We start from the raw sequence: 16,479 nt of genomic DNA, 5'->3' as shown, positions 1-16,479 counted from the left end.
GATTCCTGGGCTGAAATCGCTGAAATCGGTTGCTGCCTCCAAATGCAGCCCCACAACTACCGAAGTGCGGTCAAATGGGCCCATTGACTTGGGGTTCGCCCACACATTGACCGAGTTTTAGCCACATTGGGCACTAATGTAATTAGTGGAATATAGCGACCCGTGGCTGCCACTTTTCAGCAGTGCAACGCGGCTAATTGGAGGCGGAACATCGCCACGATGGAACACTAAAGGATACAGTGCGCGAAAGGATTACGCCAAGGCTCCCCGAGGAGCAGGGATAGATGCCCACAGTGTTTGTGAGATGTGAAGTGACCGAGTGATCCGATCCTGATTATCGCGTTCGCATAGACCAGTAAATCAGTGCAGATATGGGCAGCAATACGGAATCCGATGCCGAGAAGGCGTTGGGCTCTCGCCTGGATTACGACCTGATGATGGCCGAGGAGTACATCCTCAGCGATGTGGAGAAGAATTTTATATTGTCCTGCGAGCGGGGTGACCTGCCAGGTGTCAAGAAGTGAGCCCTCCTCCCTATGGCTTCGAGTAACTCGGCTAATATCCTTTCGTCCTTGAAGGATCCTCGAGGAGTACCAGGGCACGGACAAGTTCAACATTAACTGCACGGACCCCATGAACCGCTCCGCCCTCATTTCGGCCATCGAGAACGAGAACTTCGACCTGATGGTGATCCTGCTGGAGCATAACATCGAGGTGGGCGACGCCCTGCTGCACGCCATCTCGGAAGAGTATGTGGAGGCCGTGGAGGAGCTGCTGCAGTGGGAGGAGACCAACCACAAGGAGGGCCAGCCCTACGTAGGTTACATCCTGCCGCAGGATACGCCGCCACTCTTACTCTTTTCCCCTCCTTTGGCAGAGCTGGGAGGCGGTGGACCGCTCCAAGTCCACCTTCACCGTGGACATCACGCCCCTTATCCTGGCTGCCCACCGCAATAACTACGAGATACTCAAAATCCTCCTGGATCGCGGGGCCACGCTGCCCATGCCGCACGACGTCAAGTGAGTGGTGGTGTAGGGATGCAGCTGCTCGTGGCTATGTAGTGAGCTTCCTCGTCCTTCGAGCGGCACGTTTCATTGTTTGTCCAATTGGCAACACACTTATGTAGCACATCGTTGTGTGCCTCTAATTTTAGATAATTGCGGGCAAATTAGGGTGAAACATTTAAACAGGGTGTGATGTTGTGTGTGGGAAGAGAAGGTCCTTGAATGTCCTTAAATGGGGTCAATTACCTGAATCCTTTTACAGCTTCAAATGTCCTTGCTATGAGAGAAAGTCCTTTGTGCTCCTTTCAGATTGATTTAAATGTATTCATTAATATAGAACTCCTTGGCTCAGTTACAAGGTAACATCGCTTAATCTCGATTGCTCCTAGGTGCGGCTGCGATGAGTGTGTGACCTCCCAGACGACGGACTCCCTGCGCCACTCGCAGTCGAGGATCAACGCATACCGCGCCCTGTCCGCCAGCTCGCTGATAGCGCTCAGCTCCCGGGACCCTGTACTGACCGCCTTCCAGTTGTCCTGGGAACTCAAGCGCCTGCAGGCGATGGAATCGGAGTTTCGTGCCGAATACACGGTACGGTAGTAGTGTGCAATGTAAGCGGTGGCCAGTGTGCCACTAGAGTCCATGCGAATGCGAATGCGAGCCTTTGTTTGTGTTTGCCCAACAGGAGATGCGTCAGATGGTGCAGGACTTCGGGACCTCGCTCCTGGACCACGCACGCACATCCATGGAGCTCGAGGTGATGCTCAACTTCAACCACGAGCCATCCCACGACATCTGGTGCCTTGGCCAGCGGCAAACCCTGGAACGACTGAAGCTGGCCATTCGCTATAAGCAGAAGACGGTGGGTTCGGACTAATCCTTGCACAATAAGGAACTGTAAAGGGTTATAGCTAGATACTCATGCCTAACCCAGACTAACTGGGATTTAATAGCTTTATACACAGAAACAAACTGATCTTCCTGCTTGAATTTAAAAATTGTACTTCCCCTCCTAGTTTGTAGCACATCCAAACGTCCAACAATTGTTGGCCGCGATTTGGTACGACGGACTGCCGGGATTCCGGCGCAAGCAGGCCTCCCAGCAGCTGATGGACGTCGTGAAGCTGGGATGCAGCTTCCCCATCTACAGCTTGAAGTACATCCTGGCCCCGGATTCCGAGGGGGCCAAGTTCATGCGCAAGCCCTTTGTCAAGTTCATCACGCACTCCTGCTCCTACATGTTCTTCTTGAGTGGGTAAAGTGGGTGCTAAATACTCCATCCATCTAAATATGCGCCCATTCACAGTGCTCCTGGGTGCTGCCTCCCTGAGGGTGGTGCAAATCACCTTTGAACTCCTCGCATTTCCCTGGATGCTGACCATGCTGGAGGACTGGCGCAAGCACGAGAGAGGTTCCCTACCGGGTCCCATTGAACTGGCAATCATTACCTACATAATGGCTCTGATATTTGAGGAACTGAAATCTTTATACTCGGACGGCTTGTTTGAGTACATCATGGATCTTTGGAACATAGTGGACTACATATCGAACATGTTCTATGTGACGTGGATTCTTTGTAGAGCCACCGCTTGGGTAATCGTCCATGTGAGTCTATATGAATCTAATGAATCAATTGGAGTTACTGAAAGTAATGGATTTCAGCGTGATCTCTGGTTCCGGGGCATAGATCCTTACTTCCCGAGGGAGCACTGGCATCCGTTCGATCCAATGCTTCTATCAGAGGGTGCCTTTGCTGCCGGAATGGTCTTCTCCTATCTGAAGCTCGTCCACATCTTCTCCATTAATCCCCACCTGGGACCCTTGCAAGTTTCACTCGGTCGCATGATAATCGACATCATCAAGTTCTTCTTTATATACACACTGGTGTTGTTTGCCTTCGGATGTGGTCTCAACCAGTTGCTATGGTACTACGCTGAGCTGGAGAAGAACAAGTGCTATCACCTGCATCCCGATGTGGCTGACTTTGATGACCAGGAGAAGGCTTGTACCATCTGGCGAAGATTTTCCAAGTATGTTCCTTTCATATCTGTGTACTATGATCATATTGGCATCCCATTTCAATTTACTTTAGCTTATTCGAAACATCACAATCGCTCTTCTGGGCCTCCTTTGGCCTGGTGGACCTGGTCTCCTTCGATCTGGCGGGAATCAAGAGCTTCACTCGCTTCTGGGCACTGCTGATGTTCGGCTCCTATTCGGTTATCAACATCATTGTGCTCCTCAACATGCTGATTGCCATGATGTCCAACTCCTACCAAATCATCTCGGAGCGAGCCGACACCGAGTGGAAGTTCGCCCGATCCCAGCTGTGGATGAGCTACTTCGAGGATGGCGGCACCATTCCACCGCCCTTCAATCTCTGTCCCAACATGAAGATGTTGAGGAAGACGCTGGGGCGAAAGCGACCGTCACGAACCAAGAGCTTCATGGTAAGTTACACTAAGAGAAATTGAATACGTTAGTTTAAGTATTATACAAAGCCACACATATATTAAGATATATTAACTTCAGTCTACTCTACATTAAAATGATAATTCGAATCATGTTACTTTTAAATGTAAGTAACACTTCGAAAGTTCAATTTTTTCAAGTTGAATCACACCCTCACAGTGAGAAGCGGCTCACAATCAATACAAATCTTAAGCGAAATCATTTTCAATCAAGCCCATGCAGAGCTATCTGTGCGTCAAAGTGACGTCTAATACATCCTTTCTGTGTCCTTCCACCCCTTAATGCTCTCTGTTCCAACTCCCAGCGAAAGTCCATGGAACGGGCACAGACGCTGCATGACAAAGTGATGAAGCTGCTGGTCAGGAGGTACATTACGGCGGAGCAGAGGCGGCGGGACGATTACGGCATTACCGAGGATGATATCATTGAGGTGCGCCAGGACATCAGCTCCTTGCGGTTCGAGTTGCTGGAGATTTTCACCAACAATAGCTGGGATGTACCCGACATTGAGAAGAAGTCGCAGGGTAAGGGAAGCCTACCCACATCCAAATTGGCAACTCCCACATGTTTTAAGATAGTAGTACTAGTAGTAAATATGAATACCTTTTCATTCAATAAAGGTTACCCCTCGATAATAATTTGAAATATGTTGTGCTAGAAAGCTACATAGCTAGAAAGGATTTTAAGTAGCAAATCCACAATAAATTATTACTTAAACTTACTTTTGAAGGAGTTGCTCGAACCACCAAGGGCAAGGTGATGGAACGTCGCATCCTTAAGGACTTCCAGATTGGCTTCGTCGAGAATCTGAAGCAGGAGATGAGCGAATCTGAGAGTGGACGGGATATATTCTCATCGCTGGCCAAGGTCATCGGCAGAAAGAAGACCCAGAAGGGGTAAGTCCAGTTAAATCTGTAAGACCCTTTGAGTAATGGTTATTATGCTCAATAGAGACAAGGATTGGAACGCCATTGCGAGGAAGAATACTTTCGCCTCCGATCCCATTGGCTCCAAGCGCTCCTCCATGCAACGTCATAGCCAACGAAGCTTGAGGAGGAAGATCATCGAGCAGGCGAATGAGGGTCTCCAGATGAACCAGACCCAGTTGATTGGTAAATTACCAAAGATGTGCCCAATATATATATTTTTCTAACCCTTGATCTCCTCCAGAATTCAATCCCAACTTGGGTGATGTGACGCGTGCAACAAGAGTGGCTTATGTCAAGTTCATGCGGAAGAAGATGGCTGCCGACGAGGTTTCCTTGGCCGATGATGAGGCTCCAAATGGCGAAGGCGAAAAGAAGCCACTGGATGCCTCCGGGGTACGTTTCAATCCATATATATGTATTCCACATCCCTGGCTAATATATAATCTCACATGCAGTCCAAAAAGTCCATAACTAGTGGTGGAACTGGAGGAGGGGCTTCTATGCTGGCTGCAGCTGCTCTAAGAGCATCGGTCAAGAATGTGGATGAAAAATCCGGAGCCAGTGACAAGGATCAGAAATCCGATGGCAAGCCCGGCACGATGGGCAAGCCAACGGATGACAAGAAGCCAGGTGATGATAAGGATAAGCAGCAGCCCCCCAAGGACTCCAAGCCGCCAGCAGGTGGTCCCAAGCCCGGGGATCAGAAGCCAACTCCGGGTGCGGGAGCTCCAAAGCCACAAGCAGCTGGCACTATCAGCAAGCCCGGTGAGCCACAAAAGAAGGACGCTCCGGCACCACCAACCAAACCTGGAGACACCAAGCCTGCTGCGCCGAAGCCTGGAGAACCCGCCAAGCCCGAGGCCGCTGCCAAAAAGGAGGAGTCTTCCAAGACCGAAGCTAGCAAGCCGGCAGCCACAAATGGAGCAGCTAAGAGCGCAGCTCCCTCCGCTCCTTCGGATGCCAAGCCGGACTCCAAACTGAAACCTGGAGCAGCTGGAGCACCAGAAGCAACCAAGGCAACCAATGGGGCCTCCAAGCCGGACGACAAGAAGAGCAGTCCGGAGGAGCCCAAAAAGGCTGCAGGAGACTCCAAGCCAGGAGACGATGCCAAGGACAAGGATAAGAAACCCGGCGACGATAAGGACAAGAAACCTGGCGACGACAAAGACAAGAAACCTGCCGACAATAATGATAAGAAGCCAGCTGATGACAAGGACAAGAAGCCGGGTGACGATAAGGACAAGAAGCCGGGTGATGACAAGGACAAGAAGCCGGGTGATGATAAGGACAAGAAGCCTGCCGATGACAAGGACAAGAAGCCAGGAGCAGCACCTCTGAAGCCGGCGATCAAGGTGGGTCAGAGCAGTGCCGCAGCTGGTGGAGAACGAGGCAAATCCACGGTTACAGGACGCATGATCTCCGGCTGGCTCTAAACCGCGCCTGGAATCCACTTGCATAGCCATTAATTAGTTAAGTCCTTTGTTTGTGTGAACAATAAACGAAACTCAAGTACCATAGTTCCGCAACTTGTTGCTAAGGGCCACCTGTTGCTAGCAACATCTCATTTGCATCGCAGCAACATTCATCATCCGCCCCGTTGTTCCGATGGCAATTTGTTTGTCTGCCATCCATCCGCCAGCTTTTCTGGCCTATAAAAGAACGTGAACTTCGACCAGAGGAATCAGAAGAACAGTGACCGTTCCGAGGATAACATCAGACAGAAAAACATATTCGCCAAGCCAGTGTTTCATCCTAAAAAGTCTTGCAAATATGAAATCTATGTTGGTCCACATAGTCCTAGTGATTTTCATAATCGCCGAATTCAGTACAGCTGGTGAGTGGTAGAAACATTACAAAAACCCCTTTAAGGAAATCTTTCACATCAAACTAGTCTTTCTCGACTAAATGCTGCAGCTATATTTGGTTAACTTTAAAGTGAAAATAGTTAAATGCTCTTTAATAATGTTCAATAATATTTTGCAGCACCTTTAAAAGAAAAAGGTAAAGGTAAAGAGGCCTTTCCAATTATTTATAAAAATGTTCTACTTAGAAAAGTTGTTTATTATTATTTTATTAACTTCTTTTAACACTTAAAGCACTTCTTGAAGAGGCATGCAATTTAAGTCTTACACAGTGACTTTTTATATCAAGTTCTTTAAACCAAAAAAGGTGCTATATTTAAAATCTAACCGCTGAAATAATATAAGCCACTTAAGAACAGTCAAGTAAGAAAGAAAAAGTTGTGTTGCCCTAAAAAAGAGGCAAAAAAACACAATTGTCATCAAGAAATTCAAATTTAAAAAAGGTTTTGATCACAAAAAGATTTAATAAAAATGATTAAGTCACTTGAGTTACTTTGGCGGTTAGGATACGAAAATAGCTTATTCCACGGAGACTTAAGAACAAAAAGATGAGAACCTTTGAATAAATTGCAATCCCCAAACACTCCATTCAGAGACGGACCACGACAAGAACCGACGAGGTGCCAACATGGGGCTCTATGCCTTTCCGCGCGTTGGGCGCAGCGATCCCAGTCTGGCCAACAGTCTGCGCGACGGATTAGAGGCCGGGGTCCTGGACGGTATTTACGGAGATGCCTCCCAGGAGGATTACAATGGTAAGTCGTTGCGGCCGGATACGGTTGACTAATTGGTCCTAAAGCCCGGGAGACGCGTATGCCATTCCAGAGGCTGATTTCCAGAAGAGGGCCAGTGGTCTGGTGGCCTTCCCACGCGTGGGCCGCGGAGACGCCGAGCTGAGGAAGTGGGCCCACCTCCTGGCTCTGCAACAGGTGCTGGACAAGCGCACGGGACCCAGCGCCTCCTCGGGATTGTGGTTCGGTCCCCGGCTGGGAAAGCGCAGTGTGGACGCCAAGTCGTTTGCGGACAGCTCCAAGGGACAGAAGGAACTCAACTAGACCCACTGACTCCCATCCCAATGGCGAAGGCCCCCTTTTGACACTCTGAATGTCGTGGACACTTTTGTATATCAAAGAGAACGCTTCTAATTGAATATTGTAACGGGTATACAGCAAATATGTTTTTCGGTCAAATATATATTATGAATAAGGGCTGGTGAGAGCTTGTAATTAATGTCTTTGCGTGTCCTTCTTGCCATTTCAAGTATGTAAATATAATAAATCATATAAAGTAGCCTGCTCAAGTACCGCCTTACAACTGGGTTGCCTCTGGAGTATTAAGAAAAGTTTATTCTAAATGTATTGCAAACAGTTTTGGTTCGGACATGAATGATACACCATACACCACCATGACCTGGCTAAGATCATCCGTTGTGGGCTCTACTCCTGCTGTTGCTTGAACTTTCGCAGTTCGGACTGTATGGCCTCGATAAGGGGCGCAGTTCCCGTTCCACTGCCTGATGGAGCAGTCGCATCCAATCTGGTCTCCATCCTCTGGAAGGGTCCTGCGCTCACAGGACGATTCAGGGTGGAGTGGGAGCTGTACATACTCCCACCTCCCCAGGCACTGTAAGTGGGCGACGGAGGTTGCGTCGAGTGCGCCGACTTGGACGTCTTCTCCGGCTGAGCGGTGGCCGGACGTTCAGCTAAGCTCTTGGGTTCCGCCGAAGGATGAAAGCTGGAATATCAAGGAATTTAAGTGAGAGTTAGAGGTATTTCCAGGATAGATCCGCACCTCGGCAACCCCGCAGATGAGCCCCTGTGCTCGCGCTTCGTGGCCCTCCGATTGTTGGTGAAATTCTGGGTGGGCAGGGGCATGGGAATGTCGTCCTGGCTGGAGTACATCTGCAGGGCACCCTCCAGGAGCCCCTCGTAGTGGTTTCTAATGGCCGACGGATTGTGCAGCGGACTGGGGTTGTAGTCGGCATAGGACTGGGCCTCTGGGGAAGATCGATTGGAGAAGTTGAGTACGATAGGCGGGGGAATGACTTTACCAGGTCGACTGATATGGAGAGGACTGGAGAGGTGGGTCTCTACGTTGTTAGTAGCTACGTTTTGGTTATCGGGTTATCAGGATTGGTGCAAGCAATAACAATAACTATATCAACGACTACGGGTTGTCCTAGTAACGCGACTTGGCCCCAAATCGAACGTCGCCATCGTCCTCATCGTCGTCGTTATTGTTACTCTTTGGGGTTTCTCCGCCCGGCTCACCCTTCGTCTGTTTCTTCTTGTGCCGCTCCCAGACCACGGGACCCACGACTCCCGGATCCGGATTGTCGCTGTGCGAGGCGGAACGGACATTCCTCACCGACGGCGGTGCCTTGGGACTGGGAAAACTGGCGATGGTGGCTATGGTGGTGTCCTTGCTGCCCTGCGACTTGTGGGATCGCAGGGATCTTGTGGAGTTGTGAGGCGCCACTGCGTTCACGTTGTCGTAGTAGGTGACGAAGACGGGATCCAGTACGCGGTTCAGGGGTTCCGGCAGAGTACTCTTGGGAAAGGCCCGGACCGAGGCCATTGACAGGAAGGATCCCACACTGGCCGTATCCGACTTGTCAGATGGCTGCAGATTCCGGATCATCTCGCTATTGATGGCCTCGGCGGACGCCCCTCTGCCGGTTTTTTGGGTCAGCAACTTGTTCCGGTGGTAGTTGTTGTGCGGATTGAAGGCCTCGCTTCGTTGGAAGTTCTCGTAGCTGCGGCGCATAACTTCGGGGGACTCCTCAGCGGAGGAATGTCCCGACAGAGAGCCCTGGACCGGACTCGTTTCCAGGGAGCCCACGCGGTTCTCGTTCAGGTAGCGTCTTCTGGACTTGTGTCGCATTTTGTCGCTCTTCTTCTCCGACACCACGGATGTGTAAACGGTTTCCTCGTGACCTTCGGCTCTATCGTACTGATGGCGCCGCTTATGGGCGTCAAACAAGCGGGCAGCCTTGTCGTCCAGGATCCTTTGGACATCGGCACTCGGCGGATTGATGGGGCAGTAAACGGAGGAATCGGAAGTGTTGTCCGTCGACGAGGAAATGGACTCTCGACGGGATCGTGTGTCCTGCGGCGGAGCTGGAAAGCTGATGCGTGGCTCCCTCTCGTAGGAGAAGTTCCTTACTCCTGCCTCCCGGGATTGGGAATGTCCTGGACTCGGTTCTCCTTCGGTCCTCTCACTGGTCGTAGGTCGCATTGATTGACCATCGGAGAGCAGTTCGTTGCGGGAGGAGTTTCTGAAAAGGATATATACTTATTCCTTGTAAGAAATACTTTAATTTTGTAAAGGAACATACCTGTTGACTGCACTAAGTTCTCTTTGCCGGGACCGGGTTCGTCCCAGGAGTAGTACCGCCACGAGGAGCAGCATCAGCAGCAGGATGGCCAAGGAACTGATGACCACCAGGGCCACGTTGTTTTTGACCGAGTTGAAGAATCCAGCTTGTCCACTTCGAGGAACAGGAGCCAAAGCGGTGGCCGTGGGCTCCCTTATGTAGGCTATATTAAAAACAAATATGATAAATATATATCGGAATCATTGCAGATAAATCAACTCACGTTCAGATTTCATATAGACGGCCTGTCCGAAAGCCTTCACCGCTTCGGATTCACTGACCAGTTCCATGTCCTTTGCTGCGGTTGTGGCCAAAACAGGTCGACCATTCACCAGAACCGTGTAAATCAGCTCCGTTTGGTTGGCTATCGGTCGATCATTGCTGCTAAAAAAATATATAAATCAAATAAATATTTCAGGAATTCATTAAAAACTTTAAATTGATGTGTACCATATGTGAGTGCACTTTGTGGGTTAATCAAACTCATAATATTGTAACCAGTTCGGCAGGCACTCACAATTTGAGGTTGACGTAGTTGTGCTCCTCCATGGTACCGAACCCATTGGTGTTGGTGCTCCACTTTTGCACATCCGCCTCGCTAATTTGCGTTAGGTTGTGTATGACAACTCTGACGTGCTCGTCCCTATAAAGTGGCTGGGACTGGGAATGGGAATGGGGCAGGCTTTGGGGTTGGGTCTGGGCTGGTTCCGCCCCCTGTTGTTGTTGCACCGGCGGTTGCTTAGTCAACAAGGTTTCGTGCATTTCCCGCAACTTTTCCGATTTTCCATTCTGCTGTATGAGCTCCCAGGGGATCAGAGTAACGTATGCTCCATAATCCATCGATTCCGTGCTGGTCGAGGGTGTGACCCCCATTGGGAGCTGCTCCTCGGACTGCTCCTGCTCCTGCTCCTCCTGCGAGTGGCTGGCCCACTCGGTGTCTTCGCCCAGTCGCCTCACACTCTTTATGTAGTGCTGCTCGTCCTCGTCCTGCATGTCCAGTATTTCGACATCATCCGCTGGCGATCCCGTCGTGGTTTCCACCCTCGTCGGTGGCGTTAAGGACTTTCGACGTTCTCGAGGTGCCGGCAGGTTAACCCCTTCAATCTGTTGAGCTCCATTAATGCCAAGGTGGCGGGTTTGTTGTCTACTTGTGAGATGTATGTTGAGTACTTCTTTCATACCCTGTTTAAACTATTCTTACCTGGTAAAAGCCAGACGATATAACCGTGCCAGCTTCTCCTCCAATGTGGGATTATCCTTGGCGGTATAGAATCCCGACATGACCGTCAGCAGCCAATAACGTCGGTCCGTGGCGGAGTAGTTCAGGGGAGGCATTCCTGGTCCACCCATGTCCCAGGTGCCGCCGCCATCGTCTGGCTTGCAGTCCAGGCAAATGGGTATGTCGATCTCCTGTAAGTCAATCATTAACAGAGGTCCTTGGCTAGGAGTTAGCTCCCAGCTTTAACTTACATTGTTTCCATCCACATAGATGGTGGCCACCACCGTTTCGGTCTTGAAAACTGTTTCCTTGCCCTTGGTTATCCCCGTGTGCACCTTCTTCAGGAAATCCGGGGGCCCATCCCCCGAGCCAGTCCAAAAGAAGTCTTCCAAGTGAATTTCGTCCTTAACTTCTGGATAGTCATCGTCGTTGTTGTCTGGAAATGTCGTGGATTTATTTTCGGCTTACAAGTTTCTTGAACTTTCACCCCGTTTCCATAGAAAGTAAACAACATTCAGTATCTGATTTGATAACTTACAGAGGGGTTTTAAACTTATATGGGATATAAATATATATATGTAGTTCCTATCCTAAAGTTGGACATATTATCGTGTCTTTCTCATCCTCCAAGTTGTATTAAGTGCTGTTTTTCGGTTTTATTACCCCTATTTTGGTAACAGGCTTTCGAGTTTGTTTGATCAATTGCACTAATGGCAACATATTTCCCACAATGAATGCAGTTCCACCGCACAAATTATGCTCCAGCGACAAGTTCGTCTATATGCATTGGTTTTGGATGGCACTCCCTCCCCATGGACAACAAAAGCATAACTTATCGATTAGCACCTGCGTTTCCGAAAACCGAAAGACAGGAACTTGACAATTTGCTTGCGTGTTGGGCCCGCAATTAGGCATACACCTGCCTTGATTTGGCAGCTCGAATCACCTGGGTCAGTCCTCTTTGCCTTTCGGTTTTGCAATTAGCCCATATTGATTGTCCCAAATTTTTTGCTGCGGCCAGTGATGATTTTTGGTGGTATGACATGGCTTTCAGCCAGTGCGTGAAGCAAGGGAAGCGTTAAAGGTCAAAATACTTGCACCGTAAAAGCGGCAGAACCTCTGGTTCTGGTCAAATATACGTCGAAATTTCACTCGGCGGATGCTCAACTCACCGTGACTCAATTGTATAAGCGGCTGACCGAGCCGCGACTTTTGCGTAGCTCCACAATTGGATTGGAAGGCCAGAAGCGAGAAGGAAATGAGCAGAATCGCGGGACTTGCTTTCATTTTCACTGGATTATTTATGAGCGTTCTGGTCACTTTCGGGTGTTCCTAATACGGGCCGCATTTCCCTTTCCACGCGGCTACAGCAACGGTGCGATGGTGGAAAAGTACACTCTATGTGGGCGATATCCGAACTATTTGGAAAAGTTGATTCGACACCGTCGAACGTCGACCGGGAACTAAACGCTCCATTGTAATCCAAGCGTTCTCGGGGCTACATGGTGGTGCGGATGCGGGTGACATTGTTATAGCCCGCTCTCTGTTTGGGCCGCTTTATGCCTGGTCAGTTACCTGGGGCAACCGACACTTCCGCGGCAACAGGCACAAATCGGAAAAGCGCGCCAAGCCGCAAAAACCCCTCTACCCACAACAACGAGAAGCTTTCGCCGCCAAGTCCGACTTTGTCCCAACTTTTTGGGACAGCAGTGGATGGGTTAGATACAGCTTTCAGTTTGGATTCCCAAAAGCTCGTTTAACTATGTACAAAAGCTGGTTGTTACACGAAGAAGGTCTTGTAGAAACAGTACAACGGTATTCGCAGCTTAAAAAGTAAAAGTTCCCAATCATATACCTTTCTTTATTATTAACCTTATAGATGATAGTTGAAATAAATACGAATTTATATAAATCAATATATTAGTTATTATTTTATAATATAACATATTATTTTGAAGCTCATTTCTAAGGTTTATTTACATATGTACGACTAAGATTACAATTTCAAGAGACCTTCATACCATTGCTCGGAGTGCAGCTTTACTGTAAGCGTACAAAAGTGTTAAAAGCTTGATTAATTAACAATAATTAGCCATAGGTTTAAACAAGTTTCTTAGCTTGCTGAGATGGCAAACCAAGTGGCAGCATACATTTCGTGCCATACATACATATGTATCTATTGTTGTTCTTCCTCCCATTTGCATTGTAATCATTAACTTGAGATGACCTAAGAAAGGGACGGCTAAGTTTTGCAGGTGGCCTTCGTATTACTAATCGAGTAACTCGTGCACCCAAAAACACACTTGATGAATGAATAGCAATTTTATAGTAATTTAATAAGGTTTCCCAAAGTAATAAATGCGATTGCCGAGCGACTTCTGCAGAAAACGATGGACAGCCTTCGTTTTTTACCAATGGTATTGCATTTTTCGTATGTCCGATGATAGATGATTTATTATTAATAATTATGAAGACGCACTGAGTAAGTTCCCACCCACATCTTTTGCTAAACTTGTTTCCTTTGTCCATGTAGCTGCCCAATAAGCCAAATACGTCACCCGACACCCGGCGTACAAGGTTTCCCATGTAGGCTTACAAAAAACCCCCGAAAAATACATAAATATTACCTTGTACCGCGACTAACCATTTATCATGGAAACAAGTTTCTTGGTCTAGATGCTTCCAGGAACCAGTCTAATTTTTGAAGCTCCATTGTTCTTATCGGCGATCACTAAAATTAGAATTTGATTATACGCATGCTAAGAATTTAGCCTGTCAAATCTGGCCATAATTTTGAGCCGTAGGCGCCTATTAACTCGTGTGCTTCACCTGACTCGACTTTTCTTTGTGTGTGGATACATGGATTGGATGGCATGAAGTGGCGAAAACCCACCGAATGTGGCTTGTCCATGGCTCCGAGATTCTTGAAACTCGTTTCGGGTGTCAGGTCCATCATTACTATAGAATGCGCTAATTTGCCGGGCGTAAAGTCTTTTTAAAGGTCACAACTATTACGCAACAGAAAACTCGTCTATCCAGAGTGCGGTCCACTGATATTGAAACAACTAAACTTGATCTTGGCCAGTGGCGATTGGAAATGGAAATTCTTAGCGGCTTCACCCCACTTTTAAGCAGTTTCAGCAGTAGAGAGCATATATTTTTGACTCATTTATTTACAACTCTTATCTACAAGCTACTTATCCAGCAGCGGACTTCAGGGCTCCGGGGCTCAGTTTCCGGTTCTTGATCTGGTAGCGGGCCTTGTAACCATCCTTGTCGGCGGTGTACATGGTCACAGTCTCGGTGTCAGTCTTTTCATCGTACGAGGAGTACATACCCATGACCACCAGTTGCTCCTCGGGAGTGCCGGGGTTCATGATCACGCCCATCTCCTCGCGCTTGCTGCCATTGGGCTCCTCCGATCTGCAATCGAATGGCACGTTAACACCGATCCCTGTCTATCAGGCGGAAAGTACTCACGCGAAGCGGTATCCCTCCTTGGTCGGCGCCTGGTTGTAGTACTCCGACACAATGGTGGGGAAGACGTAGTCCAGAAGTCCCGCCGAGCTGTGGGCGGCCATAAGGGCCACCAGGGCAGTGAAAAGTAGCTGTGGGAAAAGAATGCAGATTAGTCTTGGATCATATTTGGAACATAATATCCTATAATACACTCCTACTGTAAGTCATGCTAATTCTATGTTTCATAGACCTTTAATGAACTGAATATCTCAGGCGATTTTACTTTACTTAGCACTTTTTAAACTAGTTTTAGCACAGCTGAGAAATTAAATGGATCCAATACTAAACATCCAAAAGTTAAACTGCGAAATGGACCTGCTCCGCATCTGTGTAACTTGGCAGCAACACGGGCTATTAGCACAGCTGCATCAATATCGTCTATTGGATTGACAGCCACTATTTGGATTATGCACACACTTCACATGCCAGGTTAATCGCCGCCCGCGGTCAATACGAAGTCGTAGGTCTGGGACACGCTCGAGGCATCCGGATGGGAATCAGAAACAGTATCTGAATCGGAATCGGTATAGGGTTCCGCCCTGAGCAGCTGCTTACCAATTTCGCTGAGGCCATGTTGATGCGCGATGGAGTTACCGAGCTATACTAAAGCATCCGAAGAGCGCCCCCTAATATATAAAAGTTAGGATCTGCATAGATCTTTCAAGCTCGCGACGCGAGGCACACACACAGTGGATAAGTCATATTTTTCTATTTAGTAGCAGCCACTACTTGTAGAGTAAAACCGGTCGCTTCTCGATCCGCAAGTCAAATGCCGAAAGAAACGCCAACGCCTTACAGTAAAAATGTTATATTTAAAGATTGATTTCGAGGAATTTTCGGCAAAGGAATCGACTTGGCGACATCTGCTCCACACACACAATGGGTTCTGCCTGCTGGGCAAACAGATGGAACACTATTTCTCGATTTGTTATTAAAATGCGGTTATCCTTGGTCTTAAAGCTAGCGAAACCAGTGATTTATAAAACGATATTTGCATATATTCGTGATGCCAAATTAAACAAAATTGTTTTGATGCTCACAAACTAGTTTATTTTGGTTTATAGTCGCCGTGATTTCACTTTCTATGATGAAGTTTAGCATCCGATGCTCGTTCTGAACAATTGCCTTTTCTTTCAGCGATTCAGGTTTTTCTTAGCAAAGGTTTTCACGGTTTTTTACATGATTGTACGTTGTACGTTGGGATGAGTAATTAGTTGTAATCAGCCATCAATTGTGTTCAATTACTGAGTCATCTTTGCAACAATCCCATCCAGATTCGTGTACAGGTCCATTGGTGTTGAATTGACGTGTTCCTGAATGGCAATAAAATGAAACTCAAACTCAAACGATTGCGTTTTACTCATTAATTAAAAAGTCATTTTGAGGTTCAACGCTCTAAGCAGCACCAATATAATTAAATATTTCGTTAAAAGCCGAATAGTCGAAGAGATTGTCCAGATTGGTATACTTGCTATAAAGCAGGAACTCTTTAATGAATTATTTGTTTGAAATGGATATTTATCTGTTTGACAAACTCTCAAAAAACAACGTATAAAAGTCCAGTTCTCTGAGAACATAACACAACATAAAATAATATAAACAAACAAACTTATTATGTATATTTCATGCTATTGATTTGATTTTAAGTTGCAAATATGCTTGTGTGAACTCGAAGCATTAAACTCTCGTCGCCCAAAAGTATGCTTTAAAATATTTCTTAATATTACGTCGAAATATTATATTTTATTTTTGAATAATATATCTATATCTTTGACATAGTTTTATTCATTTACTGTTATTTAGTACTGAAGCTTAAAAATATTTTTTGAATAATCTAGTATGTGAAGTGAAAAAAGCTAGCTTCTACGACACTGAATGTATTTATACGTCATACATCTTTTCTACATTTACTGAGGATTACTTCGATAGATGGCGCCACTCAAATGAAAATAGTTATCCTATTATTCTCATTTCAACAATTATTTATACTAAATTCATAAAAAACCCCCAATGTATTAATTTTTGGTGTTGCTTTTAATTGCCCGACTTTTGAACCTAGCGCTAATATTTCCTACATTACAAAGTAAATGAACCAAT

The 16,479-nt window shown here is 47.2% G+C and overlaps 4 protein-coding genes across 7 annotated transcripts; 2 read left to right on the top strand and 2 right to left on the bottom strand.

Moving 5' to 3' along the window:
- Window positions 1–371: 371 nt before the first annotated feature.
- LOC117143359 (transient receptor potential protein) lies at window positions 372–5,923 on the top strand. The gene is made up of 14 exons (XM_033308032.1): window positions 372–520; window positions 579–816; window positions 878–1,020; window positions 1,395–1,596; window positions 1,691–1,867; window positions 2,022–2,256; window positions 2,312–2,610; window positions 2,668–3,035; window positions 3,098–3,455; window positions 3,782–4,001; window positions 4,208–4,373; window positions 4,429–4,589; window positions 4,648–4,799; window positions 4,862–5,923. Exons 1-14 carry the CDS (start codon window positions 372–374, stop codon window positions 5,837–5,839), a joined length of 3,846 nt encoding a protein of 1,281 aa, XP_033163923.1. The 3' UTR covers window positions 5,840–5,923.
- A 96-nt stretch (window positions 5,924–6,019) lies between these two features.
- On the top strand, window positions 6,020–7,479 carry LOC117143366 (cardio acceleratory peptide 2b). Of its 2 annotated transcripts, none has more exons than XM_033308041.1 (3): window positions 6,020–6,240; window positions 6,862–7,023; window positions 7,094–7,479. In XM_033308041.1, the coding sequence occupies exons 1-3, from the start codon at window positions 6,177–6,179 to the stop codon at window positions 7,321–7,323; spliced, it is 456 nt and encodes a 151-aa protein (XP_033163932.1). In that variant the 5' UTR covers window positions 6,020–6,176; the 3' UTR covers window positions 7,324–7,479. The 2 variants fall into 2 exon arrangements, with proteins under 2 accessions (XP_033163932.1, XP_033163931.1); XM_033308040.1 differs by having other exon boundaries at window positions 7,076–7,444.
- A 1-nt stretch (window position 7,480) lies between these two features.
- Window positions 7,481–12,314, bottom strand: LOC117143361. 2 transcript variants are annotated; one of them, XM_033308033.1, is made up of 9 exons: window positions 12,036–12,314; window positions 11,115–11,299; window positions 10,846–11,054; window positions 10,162–10,788; window positions 9,868–10,028; window positions 9,606–9,807; window positions 8,539–9,545; window positions 8,060–8,264; window positions 7,481–8,002 (listed from the first exon to the last, which is right to left on the bottom strand). In XM_033308033.1, the coding sequence occupies exons 1-9, from the start codon at window positions 12,148–12,150 to the stop codon at window positions 7,705–7,707; spliced, it is 3,009 nt and encodes a 1,002-aa protein (XP_033163924.1). In that variant the 5' UTR covers window positions 12,151–12,314; the 3' UTR covers window positions 7,481–7,704. The 2 variants fall into 2 exon arrangements, with proteins under 2 accessions (XP_033163924.1, XP_033163925.1); XM_033308034.1 differs by having other exon boundaries at window positions 9,868–10,025.
- A 1,674-nt stretch (window positions 12,315–13,988) lies between these two features.
- On the bottom strand, window positions 13,989–15,328 carry LOC117142856 (endocuticle structural glycoprotein SgAbd-9). Of its 2 annotated transcripts, none has more exons than XM_033307103.1 (3): window positions 14,938–15,328; window positions 14,344–14,471; window positions 13,989–14,286 (listed from the first exon to the last, which is right to left on the bottom strand). In XM_033307103.1, the coding sequence occupies exons 1-3, from the start codon at window positions 14,953–14,955 to the stop codon at window positions 14,061–14,063; spliced, it is 372 nt and encodes a 123-aa protein (XP_033162994.1). In that variant the 5' UTR covers window positions 14,956–15,328; the 3' UTR covers window positions 13,989–14,060. The 2 variants fall into 2 exon arrangements, with proteins under 2 accessions (XP_033162994.1, XP_033162993.1); XM_033307102.1 differs by lacking the exon at window positions 14,938–15,328 and adding an exon at window positions 14,533–14,593.
- Between the last annotated feature and the right edge of the window lie 1,151 nt (window positions 15,329–16,479).

This window comes from Drosophila mauritiana, chromosome 3R, assembly GCF_004382145.1.
Source record: "Drosophila mauritiana strain mau12 chromosome 3R, ASM438214v1, whole genome shotgun sequence".
In the NCBI taxonomy this organism is placed as follows: Eukaryota; Metazoa; Arthropoda; class Insecta; order Diptera; family Drosophilidae; genus Drosophila; species Drosophila mauritiana.
Note: the sequence above shows the minus strand (reverse complement) of the source record. Positions and strands in the feature narration are given on the sequence as shown.